This window comes from Eulemur rufifrons, chromosome 19 (genome assembly GCF_041146395.1).
Source record: "Eulemur rufifrons isolate Redbay chromosome 19, OSU_ERuf_1, whole genome shotgun sequence".
NCBI classification, from domain to species: Eukaryota; Metazoa; Chordata; class Mammalia; order Primates; family Lemuridae; genus Eulemur; species Eulemur rufifrons.
In genome coordinates, this window is record NC_091001.1 from 90,226,219 (window position 1) to 90,247,384 (window position 21,166).

General features: G+C 36.9%; 1 protein-coding gene across 2 annotated transcripts; it reads left to right on the forward strand.

Annotated features, from left to right (window-relative positions):
- The first annotated feature begins 301 nt into the window (after positions 1–301).
- Positions 302–14,223, forward strand: FAM98A (family with sequence similarity 98 member A). 2 transcript variants are annotated; one of them, XM_069493895.1, is made up of 8 exons: positions 302–432; positions 3,301–3,449; positions 5,628–5,762; positions 9,329–9,513; positions 10,540–10,620; positions 11,178–11,294; positions 12,187–12,354; positions 12,438–14,223. In XM_069493895.1, the coding sequence occupies exons 1-8, from the start codon at positions 380–382 to the stop codon at positions 13,098–13,100; spliced, it is 1,551 nt and encodes a 516-aa protein (XP_069349996.1). In that variant the 5' UTR covers positions 302–379; the 3' UTR covers positions 13,101–14,223. The 2 variants fall into 2 exon arrangements, with proteins under 2 accessions (XP_069349996.1, XP_069349997.1); XM_069493896.1 differs by lacking the exon at positions 9,329–9,513.
- The last annotated feature ends 6,943 nt before the right edge of the window (positions 14,224–21,166 follow it).

Here is a 21,166-nt window from a genome sequence, read left to right on the forward strand (position 1 = left end):
GCCCGCCCGCCTCGCCCCCAAGATTCACACATGCGTATACCCAATAAAGAGAGCTTGGGAGCTTGGAGCGCTCCCACCTTGCCTGATCCCCACGCCCAGCTGCCACGCAGCCGGTCCTCCTGCCCTTCTTTGGGCGGCCGGCTTCACTATTCCGTAATACGCATGTGCAAAACTGTGGGGCCCGGCAATTCTTTAGCGGGCAGGGGCGGGGCGGTGGGAGAGACCAAGTTTCTTGCGCACGCTCGGAACATGCGCAGTGCAGGGGCTGAGGCGCCAGCTGTCGATTTGGAAGTTCCGGGAGAGTAGCGCATGCGCGAGTGTACGCGTTGCCGGCGAAGAGGGGAGCCTGACGACTCGGAAATTTGAATACCACAGTAGCATGGAGTGTGACCTCATGGAGACTGACATCTTGGAGTCGTTGGAAGATTTAGGGTAAGACTGCCAGGGCACGAGTCTCCCAAACCCCACACTGCCAGTCCCCCGGGAACACCTCCTGCGCCCCAGTCTGAGACACCTGCCTCTCCACGCCGCACCCCGGGGCTCCTGGCTGTCGCTTTCCTATGGCCCCGGGACCCGCCGTGCCACGTCCACTGCTTGCCCTGCCGGCTCGGAGACCTCTAATCCCGACGCCCCTGGGCCTGCCCAGTGCTCCGTGCAGCCGAGTTACCCGCAGCGTTTGTCAGTCATGCGTGTCATTGTCTGGGCTCTGGTTCTCGCCACCCCCCACTCCCGAGCTTCGCTTCTTGCTCCCCATCCTCCTGCTCTACCCCCGCTCTAGAGGTTGCCAAAGTTGATTCTCTGTTTCCTTGCTTGCCCTCCAAATTTCCTGCTCTGGTCTTGAGCTCCTACTCCTACCCCACCCCACTTCTCTCAAAATTTCTCCTTTGCCCAGTCATTCTGTGCATGCACCCAGGCTTCCCTAAGCCACATGTCTGGGCGCTGCATCTGTTCCGCCAGCCAGCCCACTTGTGCATCTAACCTATCACCACCTCCCTGGGAACCACTGGCAGTTTCCCTTGACTCTGACACTCTGCCTTGTTGAGCCCCATTAGCCCATCTTCACCCACTAAGAACCTGCATATTTGTGTTGCATTTTTTCTCTCCTCCTGAGTTACTCAACCATAATTTGTCAATATCTAGGAGCTGGAAATAGGGTTTCTTATCTCACCAGGTTACCCAGATCAATGTACTCTATTAAACTTGAGAACTTGGAACCTCTTAGGCTAAAGGTAGTTCCAGAAACAAATTGTGTGATTAAATATTTGCCTACAGGTACAGTGTCAAAACAAAGTACAAGTTACCTGGCTGTATTTTTAAGTAACAAGTCCTTTATCAAAACTTCAAAACTTTCCCTTAGGTTTTCCCATGACGTAGAAACCTTTGAGAGAAACCTTTCTTTAGGAAAGGACACCTTGAGGGTTCCCAAAGTCTACCCACTTAAGTATTAATAACTTGCTATCCTGGTAGAAATTTTTAGGAAGGAAAGGGATTGTGCTTATAATCTTTGTCAATGTGAAATACCATTGTTCTTTTCTTTGAAACTTGCTCTAAATTTTAATATATACTGCAGAGCTTAGGGGACTTATTTCCTTCATTAGGGCATAAGTAAAAATTACATTCAGCACAATGGTCTCTTTTTACTGGAATCTCAGGCTGAATTCCTTGTTCACATATGAAACCATTCATTGATTAAATATTTTTGAGAAACACTTGTTCTTGGCATTGTTGGGCTGCTGGGCATTTAAGGGTACAAGGTGAGGTGAAAGAGAGGTTCACAGGATACTGTGAAAATAATACTGTGAGGAGCACTGAGGGAGATCCCTTTACTGGGAAAGGAAATGAAGTACTAGAAGCTGCCTGGAAGAAATGGCACTTAATAGTGTTGAAGGAGGAGTGGAATGAGAGGAAGCGGTAGACCTTATTTAAATGTAGCCATTCTGCATGGACAGAGATCACTTAAGAATTGGCCATGGATGCTGTTTCTTCACATTATTGTTCTTTTACCCTCTTTTAACTTTTTCTTGGGCACTATAAAAATCATTGTTACTTGCAATTGTAATTGAATAATTGAGATGGATTTTCTAAAAACCATTGAAAATTTTAACCATAACTACTTAGTTTGGTGACACTCAAGCATTAAAATTCAGTCTTAATTAATTGATATGTACTTTTAAAGGATTCACTGAGAAATATTAAAGTTAAATGACTACCTTTTATCTCTAACCTGCACACAGTAGGAATTCAGTAACTACATGTTGAATAAACTAATGGAGTCTAAATGTGAAACATAAGGAGAAATTTCTAGACTTAGTCTCTTTATTCCAATGTCTAATAACAGGTGGTTTTTAAGTATAGATATCAGACTATATGTAATCTCATATTTTGTGTATGATTTTTTCCATTCCATTTCATATGCTGTATAAACATATAATTGTATTTTAAAGGGATTGAAAATTGTCATTTTTCTAACATACTTATACTTCTAAATTTCACATTATCTTAACCATATCTAATGTGTCATCTTTAATAGCAGTGTTTTTATCAATATTTCATTTAAAAGAATATAAAACAATCTGGATAATATATTTTAAGATTACTTTGATAAAAATCTTAAATTCTAAAATATAAGTGCTTGAAGTTCATTGTTACTGTTGTCTTTTATAAATGTTTGAACATTTTATAATTTTTAAAATTACACTGGAATCACCTACAAAGGATTAGGATTCAGGTGCTCCAGTTCATTGACTGGCCCCAACAATTATTAAATTCATATTGACATTTCTCTGGTACTACTATGTCTTACTAGTTTTAACTGTCATTAAATATAGAAAAAGGAAATAAATGGTTAATTGGAAAGTTTTTGCTTTTAAAGAAAGTCTAACCTAATTGATTTCTAAAACTTTCTAGATAAGATAAACTATAAATAAGTTTTATTCTAAAATACAAGTTATAATTAGCTATCACTTGTTAATCTGGTTTTAATTCAATTCAGTTATAGTAAGAAAATAAACCTTTACAACAAGAGCTTTCAGTAAATGTACAGAAGAAGTTGACATAATTTATTCTGTTAAACATTCACATATATTTTGAAGGGTTGAAATGTAGTTAACATTTAGGTTGTTCTTCTAATGGTTCAATATGGTTCTAAATTTTATTTATATTTGCAAGTTTAGAAGTTGATAATCATTACCTATCTTTATTACATTATTGCTTAATTACATAAATAATTCATAGGTGTGTTTTATCTGTAATAAATTAGGTGTGATTTTATATTCTTAAGTGTAATTTCTTACTCACCAGTTACAAGGGCCCATTGTTGGAAGATGGCGCTCTGTCTCAGGCAGTCTCGGCTGGAGCCAGTTCCCCCGAGTTTACCAAACTCTGTGCTTGGCTGGTGTCTGAATTAAGAGTGCTCTGTAAGCTAGAGGAAAATGTGCAAGCAACTAACAGTAAGTAAACATTCACTTTGAGGTACAAAATATAAAAACAAAATTAGAGTATTATCAATTGAACATTAATAGTATTAAAGCTGAAATTTCAAGCTTTTTGTAAATGTGCAGAGGAATTTTGTAAAGGAGCCAAGATATTTTTTCCTCCATTATTTTTAGAGATGAGGTAATTCAGAAGTTGAAAAGCCAGAATATAGTCACATAACTATTAAAAATTGGTGGAGGCTGAAAAGACCCTATTACTGAGATACAGAAAAATGGAGACCACAAATATAGACTATGTGAACTTTCTGCATTTTATAAAATATGAATTTTAAGATCCTAGATTGGTGGCTAGACCTGGAAATTGGGATGTTTTTCTCTTAGGACTACCAGATTCCGGAAACACATATACCATGGTAAATTCAATATAATTCTATTATGCTTGGGAAGACAGAGAACACTTTGTTAAGAAGCTATCTTTATCATAGGAGTGTACCATTAGATACGTCACAACCAGATTCAACATGTTCAGATTTAGGGGCCTGAGAGCTGTTTTATATTTGCCAATTTTGTTAACGCTTTTAATGCTAGTAGCTGCTACAAAAGAGACAAAAGCTTGGAACCTGACACTTCACCATCTGGTTCCCTCCTGCCGTAGGTAAACCTATAATAGGAGACCAAGAAAAATGCCCACCAGTTAACCCTTATGGAGAACTATACACACAATCTCCTTTTTTCTCACATAATCCCATTTTGAAGAGCTCACCTTCTTATGTGTTAGTAATGTGTACATGTTAATTGCATTCAATTCTAATTATTAAGGAGGGTATAGTGTAACAATAATGATAGCAGCAGCTTACATTTATTGAGCATATATTCTGAGCATTTTACATGTGTTAACTCATTTAAACTTCAGGGTAACCCTATGAGGCAGGTTTTATTACTTTTATATATTAATCAAGAAAGCCCAAAGAGGTTAAATGCATTGCCCGAGGTCACACAACCCGTAAGAGGTGGAGCCAGATTCAGCCCCGGTAGTCAAGTTCAGGAGCCAGTGCTCTTAAACACTGTGCGGTACTGCCTCTTGACCTAACGTTTCAGAGATTATAGGAACCTTTGAAAACATCAATACTAGATGATAACTCTTTTTAACCTGGAGCCCTTTTGTTCAAATGAAACATGATATAGAAGCCAGCATATAAAACAGGTAAAAAGGTGTAGCTGTTCTACTTAAAGTAGAGAGAGGGTACCTTTAGCACAACTCTCTCCTCATCCTTCCCAACTGCCTCTAAAGGAGCTCTGTGTAACTGTAGGGTTCCCAATCACGGGTTGCAAAACATTGGTAATATAGTCTTACAGATGAGAAGATGAACTCAGGTTGAGTGACTCTCTCAAAGTTTGTTAGTTAATTTCTACTCCTTCTTCCCCTTTGTCAAATGGTTGTGAAAATAATGAGAAAAGAGCATTGTTTTTTTCCCTTGGCTCACCCAATGAACTGTACTTTTTTCTTTTTTTTTTTTTCTTTTTTTACATATTTTACATATTACAGGAATTATAGAACTATAAGCCATCTTTGCTGTCTTCAAATTAAGTCTAACTGGGAATATTAGGCACAAATGAAACAACTGGAGATTAGTACAGGAATTAAATGGTTCACTTTGTGGTTCACAGGGAGAGGAAATCATAAGTGCGAGAATACTTAAGGAGGGTTTCATCAGGGAGCAAGACCACTGAGCTTCGATGGATGGGTAGGATTTGCTAGAGGAGAAAGTAGAGGGCATATCAATCACAGGGAATAACTTAAATGCAGGCACAAAAGTGGAAATGAGACTGGCTGTTCCTGGAACAGTGAAGAGACTGGCCTGGCACAAATAGAGGGAGTATTTGTGAAGGGAGTAAGTAGGTGATTGTTACTGAATGTGCTGGGAAGGGCAAGCATAAGCAGCTGTGAAGAATCCTTAAAGGCAGACAAAAAGTTAGATTAGATGAGGTAGGAATTAGGGAGCCATTGAAGATTCTCCAGTAAGGGAATAACCTAATGAACACTGTTTAAGAAAGAACATTTTCAGCAGTGTGAGAAAGGATAAACTCAAGTTATGAAAATCTTATTTTAAATTTAAGTTAATATACATAACTACTATGCTAATGAGAGAAACAATCAGTATTATTAAATAAGATTATTTTAATTCTTTAAAGGTCCAAGTGAAGCTGAAGAATTCCAGCTTGAGGTGAGTGGGCTGCTAGGGGAGATGAACTGTCCCTATCTTTCACTGACATCTGGGGATGTGACCAAGCGCCTTCTTGTTCAGAAGAACTGCCTCCTTTTGCTCAGTAAGTTCATGACTACCAGAATGTAGCTATTATTTTCTGTTTACGTTTTCCATGACTAATAAGCCAGTGGTTCTTATTTTGTTTCATTATGGATTTAATTCAAAATACTATTTATTTTTTTAAATAAATAGTATTTATGTATTTATTTTTTAATAAATAGTATTTAGGAGCTGATGGTGGGTGTATGCATTGGTAGCATTGTTGTTTTTATAATTGATACTCTTTCATTTCAGCTTTGGTGGTACTCAGGCCGTTGTGCTTCACCTAGTGTGACCAGTGGTAGTGCTGGAGTGTTCAAGTGTGTGATCATTAAACCTTTGCATTTTAGACTTGATGCACATTTTAAAATAGACTGGGAAGATAGTGTGGAAATAATGAAAAATTTCTTTGGAAATTAGTTTCTTTGAGGAGAGTAAGCATTCATTAGATGCAGTTAATGGTTAATGTAATGACTTAAAGTATTCTGTTGATATTTCTTTGTGGTTGAATTATTGTTCAGGGGTTTTGGTTTTGTTTGTAAGTATTCTGGAATAATATTTGGATTGGTCTTGTACTTGCTAATCATTCTGGGAAGTAAATTTTTATGACAAGTTCTTCCGTTGCATGTTTTTTATATACTAACTACTGTTTGTCTCTTCACTGGAAACATTTAGTAGACTCAAAAATTTTATTGCCTTCTATAAACTTCCCACTAAACATAACCAATAGTCTTAACTCAGAATTTTTGTAGCATTCTAAAGCACATTTAGGTTAAGCTTTGGTTAACTAAATATTATAGTTCTCACTATGACAGACACAATTAAAAGGACTTTTTAAATGTTTGTTTTTATAGCTACGCTTTGATTTCTGAAAAGTAGCACAATTCCTGTTTTGAAGGTTCAATTAGGAAAAGAATGTGTTCATAGCCATTATACTTAAGCACTAAGTTATTCCAGAATCACTTTCTTAACTTCCCCTTTGTCTGTCAAATGGGTGTTATTGGGGGAGTGTGCATATAAGGTTAGATATTGCTTCCTAGCTGTTAATATTGCCATATATAGTTCTTACATATTCAGTATCCTTCAAATTGTATAATTTCTATAACTGGCTCAATAACTGTACTCACCTGGTTCTTCCTTTGTAGCATTGCTTATCCTTCTCAATAATATTTGCACTTAGAATACGTTATCTACATATGAGGATAAGAGCTGTGAGGAATGCTTAGTAATGACTCTGAATAGTTAATTCTTCCAAAGAGCTCAGAGTTTGGCCTTTTTAACGCTGTTGCTTACAAGAACTACTTTAATGTAAATCTTTTATAAAATGCTTTTTACTCTTTGCTGTTTTTTAAGCAGACTGCAGTGACCATTATTTTGGACTCAGGGTCATAATTATAGACTGTATTTTAATGTGCTGTCACCCTCAAAAGCTTTTCAAGAATATACAACTGTTTGTTCCTCAGTTAAATTACTAAATCAACTGAAGGTTACTCGTGTTTCTAATTCTTCATACGTACATACACACTATCTCCTTCTTTATCTTTGCTTCTGCTATTTCCCCATTCTAATATAGTCCCCTCGATTTTTAACCTCTCTTTCATTCTGGTATTTACGTGCGTGTACTCATTTTCTACTTGCTCTGTGTAAATATTTCTCATCTTTCCAAGTATCAGTTGTCACATCCTAATGCTATAATTTTACTTCTTCTAGCACCCTTACTTCAGTAATTTTAGTCTTTTATCACATTGTATTTTAGAGGGAAAAATAAACCAACCTCATTAGAATTGTTAGTGAAATAGAATAGTCTTTCAGTGAGTGGCTGAAAACTCTTATGTATCAGAGTAAGGATTCATTGGCCTTTTATGGTTCTCAGATTATTTCCCTTAGGTAAATTAAGTCAGATATCTGAGTTCCTAATAGATGAAGAACTATTCACCTTTTTGGGGTGGGGGGAGGGCATATATTCTTTATTCCTAACTAGACTGTCAGTGGAAATATTCGTTTTTGTGTGTTTTTTAATCATATTTCTAGTGCCTTTCCTTGTGCTTTGAACACATTGATTACAGTGAAAGTTTTTTCATGGTAATTATATTGGTGAGCTAATTTTGTGAATACCTGAACTATGTTGTCCCAAATTTAAAGAACCAGTATATTAAATCATAATATATGATTTTCTAGAACAAGGGTTGGCAAACTTTTTCTAAAAATGCCAGATAATATTTTTGGCTTTGTTGGCTGTAAGTTCTTTGTCGTGGCTACTCAGCTCTATTGTTGTAGCATGAAAGCAGCTCTGGACAATATGTAAATGAATGAATGTGGCAGTGTTCTAGTAAAACCGTATTTATAAAAACAGTGGTTATTGTTATAACGGTGGAGTTTTACTGTTTTGATGTTTTAACTCATAAAAATACAGTTTGTTGTATGGAACATGTAAAGATTTTACAATATCAAACCCATTTAAGATGACCTTTCCAGAAACTTAGCTATATTTGTTGTTTTGGAACAGGAGTGGGCAACTTTTCAGAAATGATTTGCTACAATTATGGCCCCTATGTTTCTAGCATTACACTTTGGGTGTAGGAAATGAGATATTCAAGCTGCCCTCTTTTTTTTGTACTTTTAATAGGACTTAAGGGCCTTGAAAATGTCTTTTTCCAAAACTGTTTTCCTTGTATTGTGAGAAGGATCTGACTTTGTCACGTAACCTGACATCTTAAGATTCAGATGATTATTAATCATCTTTATAAAAATTGAAATGTCCTTGGGAATGTTAAAGGAATGAGATTGAATATTGATATCTTCAACTGAATTACCTGAAGCAGATTGCAGCCCTCATTATACCTGGCTGAAATCAGCACACAAGGGGATGATACTGACACAAAGGAGACTCTACCAAGAAGTGATTTGAAAGTTTTGTTGTTGTTTTGGGGGAGTGGGGTGAGGAAAGTAGGGGGAAAGGGAGCCCTGAGAAGAACATTAGATGGAAGCAGGCTTTCTTTTTACAGCCAGAGGGAAACATAAGGATACTGGGAAAGGAACTTTTGGGAGTTTAGTGCCTTCCCACTTCTCCTATAAGTTAAACTTTGACTACTTAAAAATGTTGTTTCACACCGATTCTAAACAGGCTGCCTAATCACTGGGAGACAAAAGAGGGTAAGGCAGTTGCATCACTGGTGTTCACAAGTGGTAATACGTAAAAAAGGGAACATTTTTAATTGTCACTAAAAATTGGCCACCTGCCACCGTTTGCTAATTTTTTAACAGATGCCAACCCCTGTTCTGGAGGTTCCTTAATAGTGGAAGAATCCAAATTTTTAGATGTGATCTACCTTGATCTTCTGGTTTCAAAGAAGAATCACTTATTTTTAAATTAACCTTTAAGCATTAATATCGGTTAAATACCTAAATTACATAACCAATTTATACGTTATATCATTTGCAGGTAAAATGGTTTTCCTTTCTTGTTTTTATCCATTCTTGCAGCTTTTTAAAAGTTACATATCATTAGGTCGATAGAGTTGTGACTCCAGACTTATGACTATAACTATAGCTGTATCTCATTTTGAAATCTTATTTTGTTTACTTCAGCATACCTCATCTCAGAACTAGAAGCTGCCAGAATGCTCTGTGTGAATGCTCCTCCAAAAAAAGCTCAAGAAGGAGGCGGTAGTGAGGTCTTTCAAGAGTTGAAAGGCATATGTATTGCTCTAGGAATGTCCAAACCTCCAGCCAATATAACTATGTTCCAATTCTTCAGCGGGATTGAAAAAAAAGTAAGACCTTTAGTACCAAATTGTAGTGTATTAAAGGCATAGTCCTACATTTGTATGAAATGAAACAATTAAGTTAATTTCTCTTAATGGGAACCTAATGTGCATATTATTAATTGTTACTAATTGACTTTTGGGTTTTTATCCTAGATACCTTAAAGAGAAATCAGTATTTTAGCATTTTTTTAAAAAACATGTTAGCATGTTTCTTTTCAAAAAGGAAACTTTACACTTTGGTTTATAAGCTAAAGTAAGCTAGATATAATAGAAAAAGGATTAAGATTTAAGTCCTTTAAAAATTATTTGATCATTGAACTTTGATGCAATTAATTTTTAAGGTCTTTATCATTAAATGTTACCACTCTCCTCCCCATTGACTGGACAGAAAAGGATGTTAATGTTTTGTTTTTAAATCCAATCACTTCGGGTCTCATATGTTTCAATTGGCAAACTAGATTTGTTGACTGATAACATTAATTTGGTATGTGAAAATAAATTAGGATTATTTTTATACCACACATCAACAGTTAAGATTTTTTTATTTCTTAGGATCAAGCAATTTTAACAAAAAATTAATGAGTAGCAGAAAATGGTATCTGTTATAGCAGAGTTATTCCCTATTGCGTATCTGCTGGACTCTTAAGAATTGGTACATTTGCCTTGTGGGGTAGACTGGCACCATGATGCACAAATACGGCTGAACTCTACAGGGGAGCAGCAGTGTATCCATAGTCCGTATTTTCCTATGTGTTCATTCATCCATTCAGCAAATGCTCATTGAGTGCCTACCGTGGTCAGGCACTGTTCTAGGTGCAATGAAGGAATCGTGCTTCTATAGGCACATGAGGAGTGGGAAAAGTGAGTGTCTTGTGGGTCTTTGACATTTACATTTACATTTCAAAACATCCTCCACCTTTGCCTCTGTCAGGAATCTTCTTTTGATGGCAAGATATGATGGGAATTGGGAAGATGAGGAGGACATGTTTGAGTTTTGGATTTTTTATTCATTTGTTTATATTTTTGTGTCAGTTAAAGGAAACACTAGCAAAAGTTCCACCTAATCATGTGGGAAAGCCTTTATTGAAGAAGCCAATGGGACCAGCCCACTGGGTGAGTAGTGACCATCTTGAATAAACTTTGTAAGGAATTGTCTATTTCATGACTTTTATGTTGACACTTACATTTTGTGCTTTTTAAATTATGTTTTGTAATGTATTAGTTTTCTAGGTGGACATCCTTGGAATCATTTTTGTGAATCTCAAGATTTATGCAAAGTAATTTTATTTGTGTAAGATGAGAAATACTTAATGTTATAATTTGTAAATATTTCACACAGCTGATTAAAATAAACTGAAATTCAGTATGACACAAGTTTCTAATTGCCAAGTGGATTGCCTTCAAGCCAAAAACTTAATTGGACTGAGCATCACAAACTGATTTATGGGAAAGCCAAATAAGAATTTTGTACTGCATATATTTATAAAGTTTTAGAATTAGCTTTTTGTTGCCTATCATTTCATTAATTGTTAATAGATTATGTGGAAAAGGGACTGTGTGTGTTAACTGCCTGGAATTCAGTTATGAATGACAGACATAGTTTCTGCCCTTAAAAAAACAGAGGATCAAGCAGATTTAAATTCTAACTGGTCTTTTTAATTTGGCTTTAGGAAAAAATAGAAGCAATTAACCAAGCCATAGCCAATGAATATGAAGTCCGGAGAAAGCTGCTAATAAAACGTTTGGATGTCACTGTACAGTCCTTTGGCTGGTCTGACAGAGCTAAGGTATACATTAAATAATTTAAAAGATCAGAGTATTTATAGACATGATCCCTAAACATCTAAACAGGTTAGATAAAATGGAGACTACAAGAGAAATACATAAGAGACACATGTAAGAATTTTTCCTTAGTGACTTGCTGAATAGCAACTCTTTTATCTATTCAGCAATAATAAAAGCACTTATTTTTCAACTTTTTAATATTTTTCAACAAAACTGAATTTTATAGTCTTTACTGGAAGTACCCATTTGTGAGAGAAATGGAAATATTATAGAATCTAAAAATTACTACAATAATAAATTGTTTTCAAATTATTTGTTTACTATATTTTAAGCTAACAATTTAACTTGCTAATTGAATTTAGAAGTATTAGATTTACTATGATCAAATATTAAAATATGTTTATAGAGAATTGGAGAATCTGTAAGTAAGACTCAAGTTATATTTCAGCTTAAATGAGATAATCCAGGTAAAAGGTCTCAGTCATGCAACAGATAATTTATTAACTTGCAGAAACCAAAGATGGGAAAATTAAGAAGCAAAATTACTGAAGTGGATTTACATTCTTATATTTCAATAGAGAAAATGAATGTATTTGATCTGAGACCAACGTCAGGGAGAACTCTTTTTATCTTTTTGGCCCCACAACCCTAAAGGGAAGCCGTCCCACTCCACGCCTGTCCCCACCATCACTCTTTGCCATATTAGCAAATACGACAGCTATACTTTAAGGTAGTTCTTGACTAGGTAGGAGCAATGATTAGTTTATAACTTTTCCTGGCGCCTGTCACCTAGTAAATATCATTATCAAATATTTTGTAGATCTTTAACTTAATATGAGTGTTTATGCCATTTTGAAAGTTGACATTTGTCTTCGAACACTTTTCTTTCAACAGAGTCAGACAGAAAAATTAGCCAAGGTTTACCAGCCGAAACGTTCAGTCTTATCTCCTAAAAGTACTGTTTCTGTTGCCCATCTTTTGGCAGCAAGACAAGACTTGTCAAAGATTTTAAGGACTAGCAGCGGCTCTATAAGAGAAAAGACTGCCTGTGCCATAAATAAGGTGATTATAATACCTTTAATTTTCTTCCAAATACATTTATTTCAGCTCATAAAATAAAATAAAATATCTTTCTTATTCCATAGGTGTTGATGGGCAGGGTTCCTGACAGAGGTGGTAGACCCAATGAAATTGAACCTCCACCCCCAGAGATGCCACCATGGCAGAAAAGGCAAGATGGCCCCCAACAGCAAGCAGGAGGCCGAGGAGGAGGGAGAGGTGGCTATGAACATTCCTCATATGGAGGACGAGGAGGTCATGAACAAGGAGGAGGGAGAGGTGGACGTGGTGGCTATGACCATGGTGGCCGAGGGGGAGGAAGAGGAAATAAGCATCAAGGAGGCTGGACAGATGGAGGGAGTGGAGGAGGAGGTGGCTACCAAGATGGTGGTTATCGAGATTCAGGTTTCCAGCCAGGTGGCTATCATGGTGGCCACAGTGGCGGCTATCAAGGTGGAGGTTATGGTGGCTTCCAGACATCATCATATACAGGAAGTGGATACCAGGGTGGTGGCTACCAGCAGGACAATAGATACCAAGATGGTGGGCACCATGGTGATCGAGGTGGTGGCCGCGGAGGGAGAGGTGGTCGAGGAGGCCGAGGTGGTCGTGCAGGCCAGGGAGGAGGTTGGGGAGGAAGGGGGAGCCAGAATTATCACCAAGGGGGTCAGTTTGAGCAGCACTTCCAGCATGGAGGTTATCAGTATAATCATTCTGGGTTTGGACAGGGAAGACATTATACTAGTTGAGGCTACAGACCCTTACGTTTTGCTAGAGCTCAAGTAATAGAAACTTAGTTTCAGAATCCTGAATCCAGCGTTCTATTTTGAATTAATGTGAGACCACAGGTGGCAGGCAGATTCCTGCTTGGCAATAGCATTTGTAGGTCTTCATTCAGTTCTGTTGGTTTTTTCTTTTAACGGATTTACATAATGCTGTTTATTTGAGAAACACATACAACATCTCCTTTCTATGAAAAATTTTTAAAAGGTGATTAAAATTGCCTTTAATTGACCAGTAGACTAATTCCACAGTCAGAACGTGCATATTTTTTGAAGAAATTACTTGAATAAGTAGTTCTCCTGTTTTCAATATGCAGTTTTGAAAATGAGGATTCGCCTAGACTTTTTTAGATTTACTACTAGGAAACCTCATATTAACAATCCATGTATATGTGTTTTGCTTGAAGTATTCTAATGCCTGTTTTCCAAGCACAATTCTGCCCCGGTTGGCTTTTTATTCAGAGAGGTTGTGCCACAGTTGCTTCCTGATAGAACTTTAGGTCAGTTCCTATTAAGTGAGCTCTTCTGCAGACAGCACATTCAGTAGCCTTACTCTGTTGATGGAATACTGTACCATATGCTCAACTCTGGAAACCTTGGACACGGCCAAAATCCATAAGGATTATAAAAGCAAGCTAAGTTGTGAACCTATAGTACATGTAAGCATTTAGTTAAGTATAGCAATTCAAACTGACCTGCATCCATCCAAAACAAGTTCTTCCTTCAACTTATTTTTACTTGAAATCTGCTAGAAGAAACAGCAAACCGAAATTTGTTTTATGCACGAGTTAATACCACTGGCTCAGCAAATACAAGTTAGTTTGCTCTAGGCAGGAGACTTTTTTTGTAATGGAAGAAATGCACTACAAAGGAAGACAGATTTTTGCTTAGTGCAGGAGGCCCTTTTTTATTGCTGCAGAAAACAAAAGCCTGGCTGAGTTGATGTTTTACATTCTCCTTTACTGAAATCTACATGACATGATGCTTCTTGCTGGGTTTTTGTATACGTAAACATTGTCAAGCTGTGAAAGAAAATGGCTGGAGGTGTGCTTTGTGTGAAAGGTGAGCAATAAAGTATCTGTACGTTCTCTCTTTGGTTTGAGTTTTATTTTAGCAACTTTTTTTAACTGAACTATTCTGGAACCTCACATCAAGCTTGTGAGCTAAGGTTTTTGTTCCCAGAGATTCTTGAGTATTTCCTTAAAACGTAATTTGTAGTGAAAGATAACCCTTATCCTAAACCTTAAATAAATTGAAAAACGGCTATTTCCAAATTTACTTTTTATTGTAACAAGATAGCTAGAAAACTTCACTACTCATCTTTGGCCACTGGGTGTAGCTGTTGCTACACATATTAGGCAAAGATAAATTAATGTTCCTAAGAATCGGGGACTTTTTTTTTAATGAAGTGAATTGAAAATATAAATACATGTTTGTTAAAAGAGAAATTGTATTTTCCTACAAAATTGGGCTTTTTTTAAAGAATTCATGTCTTGTCATTAAAATTTTTCTGCTCATGTTTGAAAAAACAATCTATTAACCATAAATATAAATCAAAATTGTATTTCTCAAAAGAATGAAACATGTATTCATTAGATATATTGTGGAGTCTGAGCAAAACAAATGCTAACCTAAATGTGAATACACTCTAAGGTATCACTTTAAGATATGAAACCTTGACAATTTTACTTTTAATAAGAAATATTGAATATTGAAATAAGCACATCTTCTGAGAACTAAAACTATCTTTGAAATCCCACGTTGGTCCTTTTAATTTTACCCGTGTATTTTTCAGCTAGCAATTGCCATTTTAAAATGTTCAAATTTGAAGACAGTTTAGTTTTTTATCATTAAAAGTTAAGGTTTTAAGTTGTTTTGAACATTGTGTTGGCTTCTTTATGCTGTTAAATATGTATGTTTAGTATACGGAAAAGTTTCTTATTAAAAATAAAATTGTCAAGTGTGGGGCAGATATAGGAAAAAAAAAATTTTGTTCCCCACAAATTTGAAGGGAAATCTTGGGGGAAAAAAATCTCTTAAAATGTCAGTATTTGTTCAATCGAGTTATAATTTCTTCAAGAAAAAAGGCCTGCAGTTTAGTTCAATAAAAACTTTATTTTATTTTATTTTTTAGGCTAGGCTAGTGAAGCAGTGGGAGTGGAAAAGGAACAAAGGAATCTGTAACTGGTTGTGATCAATTAGTTGTAAACACCACTGCACTCACACCAGCCAATAAAAACTTCAGTGTCTGCTATATTCCAGAACTGTGTTGGGCTGAGGTACAAAGATAAGTTAGAAAGTCCCTGCCTCAGGAAATGTCTAGTGACAGAGCCAGAAACATAGATAATTGTAGCATAAATAATGAAAGTTATGCCAGGGTACCGGTATAGCATAGTGTTTCAGTATTACTCATATGGGGTGGAAATTGGCAGGAGTTGGGAAGATTGCAGGGGTCAGATAATAGAGGGCTCTACTTGCCATCCTAAATAACTCAGACCTGTTTTGTGTATAGTAGTATACCAATAAGAAAGAGTATGGCATGTTCAGATTTATTAATAGACTCTATTATAAATATATAAATTGTTGGTTAAAGAGCATAACTTTAGGGAGGGGGCAAAGATTGGAATCAGAAGCGTAGAGCTTAAAGTAATGTAGTATAATAGGGTTGGAGAAGGGGCAGATTTGGGAAATATTTAGGAGATAAAATTTACAGGAGTTTATTAGGACAAGAAATTTAGTATAACCCCTGGTTTTCTTGTTTTGTGATTAAGTAGATAATAGACTGTTAAATGAAATCAAAATTACAAGAAAGGAGAAAGACATTGTGGAGAAAATAATTTCAGTCTGAAACTCAGGAAAATGCCTGGAGGTAGAGGTTTGGGAACAGTCAGCATCCAGTGATTTTGCCTTAGAACATTTTATCAAAACAATGATTCCATCAAATCACTCAAGAGGGGGAAACAGCAGTGGACCAAGGGTGGAATCTTGAGGAATAATCATTTAAGGGGCAGATGGAACAGGGTCACAGAGTAAGAGGAAAACCAAGAGGAAGATACCATGGAAGTCCAGGTGTAGTAGTAAGAGTAGCAGTTTATTACTGTTTATTGAGAGCAACGTGAGTACTATTAACTCCATTTCACATATAAAGAGAATGAAGCCAGGATGATTGAACAGAGTTGCCCACACCCATATAGCTAGTAAGCAGCTGAGCTGGAGTCAAACCTAGGGCCATCTGGCTCCAGAGCTCAGTAATTAACAATTCCAGATGCCACGGAGAAATTCAACGAACTAGAGCTGAAAAATTGCCATTACATCTTACAGTCTTTTCAAGGGCAGTTTCAGAATAAAGAATGAGCCAGTTTTCTGGAGTTTAAGGAAATAATGAGACAAGAAAAAATAAATTTAGTGTACAGTTGATTCGAGCAACCTAAAGTTTGAACTGTACAGGTAGACTTATGTGTGGATTTTTTTTCAACCAAACACTGGTGGAAAATACAGTATTTGAGGGATAAGAAACCCATGTATATAGAGGGGCCAGCTTTTATTATACATGGGTTCCACAGGGCCAAGTATGGGACTTGAGTATGTATGGATTTTGGTATATGCAGGGGTCCTGGAACCAATCCCCCACATATACCAAGGGTCCACTGTAGTTCCAGAAACTTCTCTGAGAAGGGAAGGACAGAGTAAAATAAAAATACAAAATTTAATGGGATGAAGTGATGTACTCAAAGGTTATAAAAAGCCAAGGAAATTTTCAAGGAAATGTAATTAAAGATCTTTAAGAACCCAAAAGTGTCAATTGTAGAATTGTTTAGGAATTCAAAGCAAACATATCTAGTACTCACTGTTTCTTATTGCAATTTTCTTTTTTATTTTTTTTTGGTAGAGACAGGGTCTCACTATGTTGTCCAGGCTGGTCTTGAACTCCTGGTCTCAAGTGATCCTTCTGCATTGGCCTCCCAAAGTGCTGGGACTACAGGTGTGAGCCACAGCACCCAGCCAAACTGCATTTTTTTAATGAGGCATTTACAAAATGGTTGAGATAAATGAGGTTTTCTTTGGGAAATGTATGAAAAGTGCTACCAAGTCCTTAGAACAGGTAGGTTTATTCCCAGTTATACATAGTTGCCAACACTTATCAAGGCGTTAGCCAACACTGGCGCTGTGTCTTAAGGCCTAACTGCTTCAGAATTGTTTCTCTGTCGAGACAAACCAGTTCTTGTGGTGTGGAAGATGGACCAATGACAAGTCAACTACACTAACGTGAAACTACAGAGAAACTTGCTTCATTCTAACTAATCCTCAATTGTCAGAAATTAGTAAAAAATTCTAAAGAAACAAGCAGATAGTATTAATAAATCCCAACCTAAAAGGATGAGCAAGGACTATCTTAAAATCTTATTTTAAATGATAAAATATAAATAGCTTTAAACTTTGTGGTGCTCTTTTAAAGTTAATTCCTTACCAAGTTATTTACACTTGATCTTAGCCAAAAGGCCAAGAAGTGACTACTAAACTATTTAAGTGCTTACTATGGAGAAAAAAATAGTAGAAAGCATGTTTCCTGTAGTGGCACTTACTCTGTAACAAACTGGGGCAGTGAAATTTGTATCCAAATTAAAATTTGAGAGCAATGGGTGGATGTAACAAATACTTGCCTCACAATTCATTTGAATCACCCGGAGGCAGTTGGTCTGGATTCCAAACTCTGGTACACTAGCTACGTGACCTTGAACAAGTTATTTAACCTGGCTAAACCATAATCTTCCAGTCTATAAAATGAAGGTAATTCCCACCTTCTCAGAAGAGCTGTAAGAATTGTCATAATCCCTATAAAATGCCTACTGCAGTGTATAGCACATAATATGCACTCAATGTTTAGCTATCATCATCAATACAGAGGTAATTAATACTCTGGAACTCCCTAAGCAGAATCTTAGAGAGAACATCTGTTTACCCCTCCAGGTTCAAGTTTAGAACAAATGTTGCAAAGAAGTGCATAGCACTCCATTAGCTCTCCTTCCTACAATTTCAAACAGCCTAAAATAGCCTGAATGCCCACACATGCAGAATCCATGACGGGCAATCTTCTATGTATCCTTTTGCTTTGTTATTCTAGCTTTTTTTCTAATATGAGAATCCTCCATAGTATTCAATGTGTGTCTGTAGCATAGAGCAGCTTTGTAACAGCATTGTCAAGGACAACAAAGAGAGTTGAAAGATTGTGAAATTCTGCTCATTGACCCATGTTACAGAATTCTGTTTATATCCCTTTAGAACATTCCCTCTAGTTGGGTATGCTTTTTTTTTTTCTCATCAAAAACAAAATAAACAAGGTAGAATGATGCCTGTAATTTAGCATAGTGTTTTCCAAAATGGAATAAACAATTGTACCCAAAGTCATTGCAAAGGTCGTGCTGCTCAGGTGGATAACTTTAAGCAAGGCAATCAATTTCCAGATCCTCATCTTCCACAGGTATCCTTTCCTAAAACTAGCGGAGAAAACAGCTTTTCCTATTTGAAAAAAGAAAAAAAAAAAAAAGCCAAAAACTCATTCCCCATCTTCTACTTGTGAGTTGTTCCAGAGTATAAAACCCTCCAGGTGCCAAACAAAGAAGCAAAACAAAATACTTGTTTAGGGGAGCCTGATTCTACATCTGTTCAAATCATTTTACCCCTTAAATACTTTTATACTGTACTTATTTTCCTAAAGGATCAAATTGGCCTGTATGGGGATAGCATCCTGAGTTCAGAGCAACCAAAACAATATAGGTTAGTTATGTGGGTTGTTTTAAACATATCTAGAATCTTTTATGAAAACCAAATCTGTCAAGATACATTGGATAAAACTCTTTTAAACTGTTAAATGACTTTCCCATTCAGGGTTCTATACAGTAAGGTAGTTAAAACCTATGTTGTCAAATCATGTCATGAAATCTTTATTCCAATCACAGGCAATGTTCATTTCATCTTACAGCAAACAATAAACTTATTTAAATTTATGATGAAATATTTTTATATAGAAACTTAAAAATAAGCAGGTAAACAGGCTTAAAGACCACTAATTTGGTAAATGGTTTTATGTGTATCTGAGGGATGTACTTCATTACTAACGCTCTGTCCTTGACCGGAGAGATTTCTCTGCATATTGTATACCACACAAAGCCCCTTTTTGAGACTGTAACTTCTACCATCGTCTGTGATAGAAACTTCCTATGACGTCATTGTAGCTATAGGAAAAATAAGTGGTGGTGTGAGGCACTGGAAAGAGGATTTTATTAGGAGTTTTTTGTTTTTTAAAAATAAGGTCTCAGTTCTGCTAGTAACTAGTTCTGTGATTGTGCTATTTCATTAAATGATTAAAAGAGTATGCATTCTTTTGCAGTCAGTTCTTACATTTGTCATTCTTGTCACCTTGCCTCTGTTACTATCATTATTAAATTTTTGAATAGATAATACGTAGTTCAAAATGCAAAATGCAAAAAAAAAAAGTCATCCAATGAAGTCTCCTCACCGTTGCCCCTCGGCCGCACAGTTCCCCTCCCACAGACGTCTAATTTATTACGTGTGTTTTTGTGTACTTTCAGAGATATTTTAAAAATTCTTTTCCGGCCGGGCGAGGTGGCTCACGCCTGTAATCCTAGCACTCTGGGAGGCCGAGGCGGGTGGATCGCTCGAGGTCAGGAGTTCAAGACCAGCCTGAACAAGAGTGAGACCCCGTCTCTACTAAAAATAGAAAGAAATTATATGGACAACTAAAATATATATATACAAAAAATTAGCCGGGCATGGTGGCGCATGCCTGTAGTCCCAGCTACTCGGGAGGCTGAGGCAGTAGGATCGCTTAAGCCCAGGAGTTTGAGGTTGCTGTGAGCTAGGCTGACGCCACGGCACTCACTCTAGCCCGGGCAACAGAGTGAGACTCTGTCTCAAAAAAAAAAAAAAAATTCTTTTCCCCCATTTGTGGCATACAATACATACCGTTTTGCACCTTGGTTTTTGTTTTATTTTGTTTTGGTTTTTGAGAAAGAGTCCCGCTCTGTCGCCCCGGCTAGGGTGCAGTGGCATCATCATAGTCCACTGCAGCCTCAAACTCCTGGGCTCAAGTGATCCTCCTGCCTCAGCCTCCTGAGTAGCTGGGACTACAGGCACACGCCATTAAGCCCGGCTAATTTTCTTCTATTTTTGGTAGAGATGGGGTCTGGCGCAGGCCAGCCCGCTCTTGGACTCCTGACCTCAAGTGATCCTCCCACCTACGCCTCACAGAGTGCTAGGATTACAGGCGTGAACTGCCTCACCTGGCCTTCTGTTTTATTTTTTAAGCCTAGTCAAGTGAAGCATGGGAGTAGGGAAAAAACAAAATTGTAACTGGTTGTGATCAATTAGTTTAAATACCACTGCTCTTGAGCCAGCCTTCAGCTTGGTTTTTAGTTAAAAATTTATCCGTATCAATTCATATAGTTTCTTCTTTTTAAAAAATATCTGAATGGTATTTATTACATTGTATGGGTGTAACCATTTATTTAACCAGGGCTCTACGGACAGACTTTTTTATTATCTCCAATCATTTCCTATCCTGAACAATACTGTTGTGAAAAACCTCTTATGTCCAAGTACGGCTTGAGAGGTCACAAGCAAGAGCGTGGATTCTGGACACAGACCCACCCACTAGGTGTGTGTGCTGGGGCCTGTTTAAGGACTTTGAGGTGAGTGGCTCACCCTGTGTAAACTACTTAGAACAGTGCTTGACATGTAGTAAACACTGTAACTATTAGCTACTGCTATTACTATTGTTATTGCCATCATCATTATCTTTAGGATAAATTCCCAGATGTGGAACATAATCTAATTTTGATGGATATTGCCAAAATGGTCTTCATTGAGGTTGCATAAACTTATATTCCCAATAGTGATGCATGAATAGAATGTCTGTTTCCCACACTTGTGCCAAGAAAGTGTTCAATTTTTTTTGAGTGGGATAAGAGAAACTGTTATCTTTTAAGTTGCATTTCTTTTTTAGTAAGGGCTGT

Excerpts from the sequence above, each read along its gene's own strand:
- FAM98A (XM_069493895.1), top strand. The coding sequence starts at position 380 with ATGGAGTGTGACCTCATGGAGACTGACATCTTGGAGTCGTTGGAAGAT. Across the intron at positions 3,450-5,627 it reads AAATGTGCAAGCAACTAACA|GTCCAAGTGAAGCTGAAGAA; the intron begins GTAAGTAAACAT and ends AATTCTTTAAAG. Across the intron at positions 10,621-11,177 it reads CAATGGGACCAGCCCACTGG|GAAAAAATAGAAGCAATTAA; the intron begins GTGAGTAGTGAC and ends ATTTGGCTTTAG.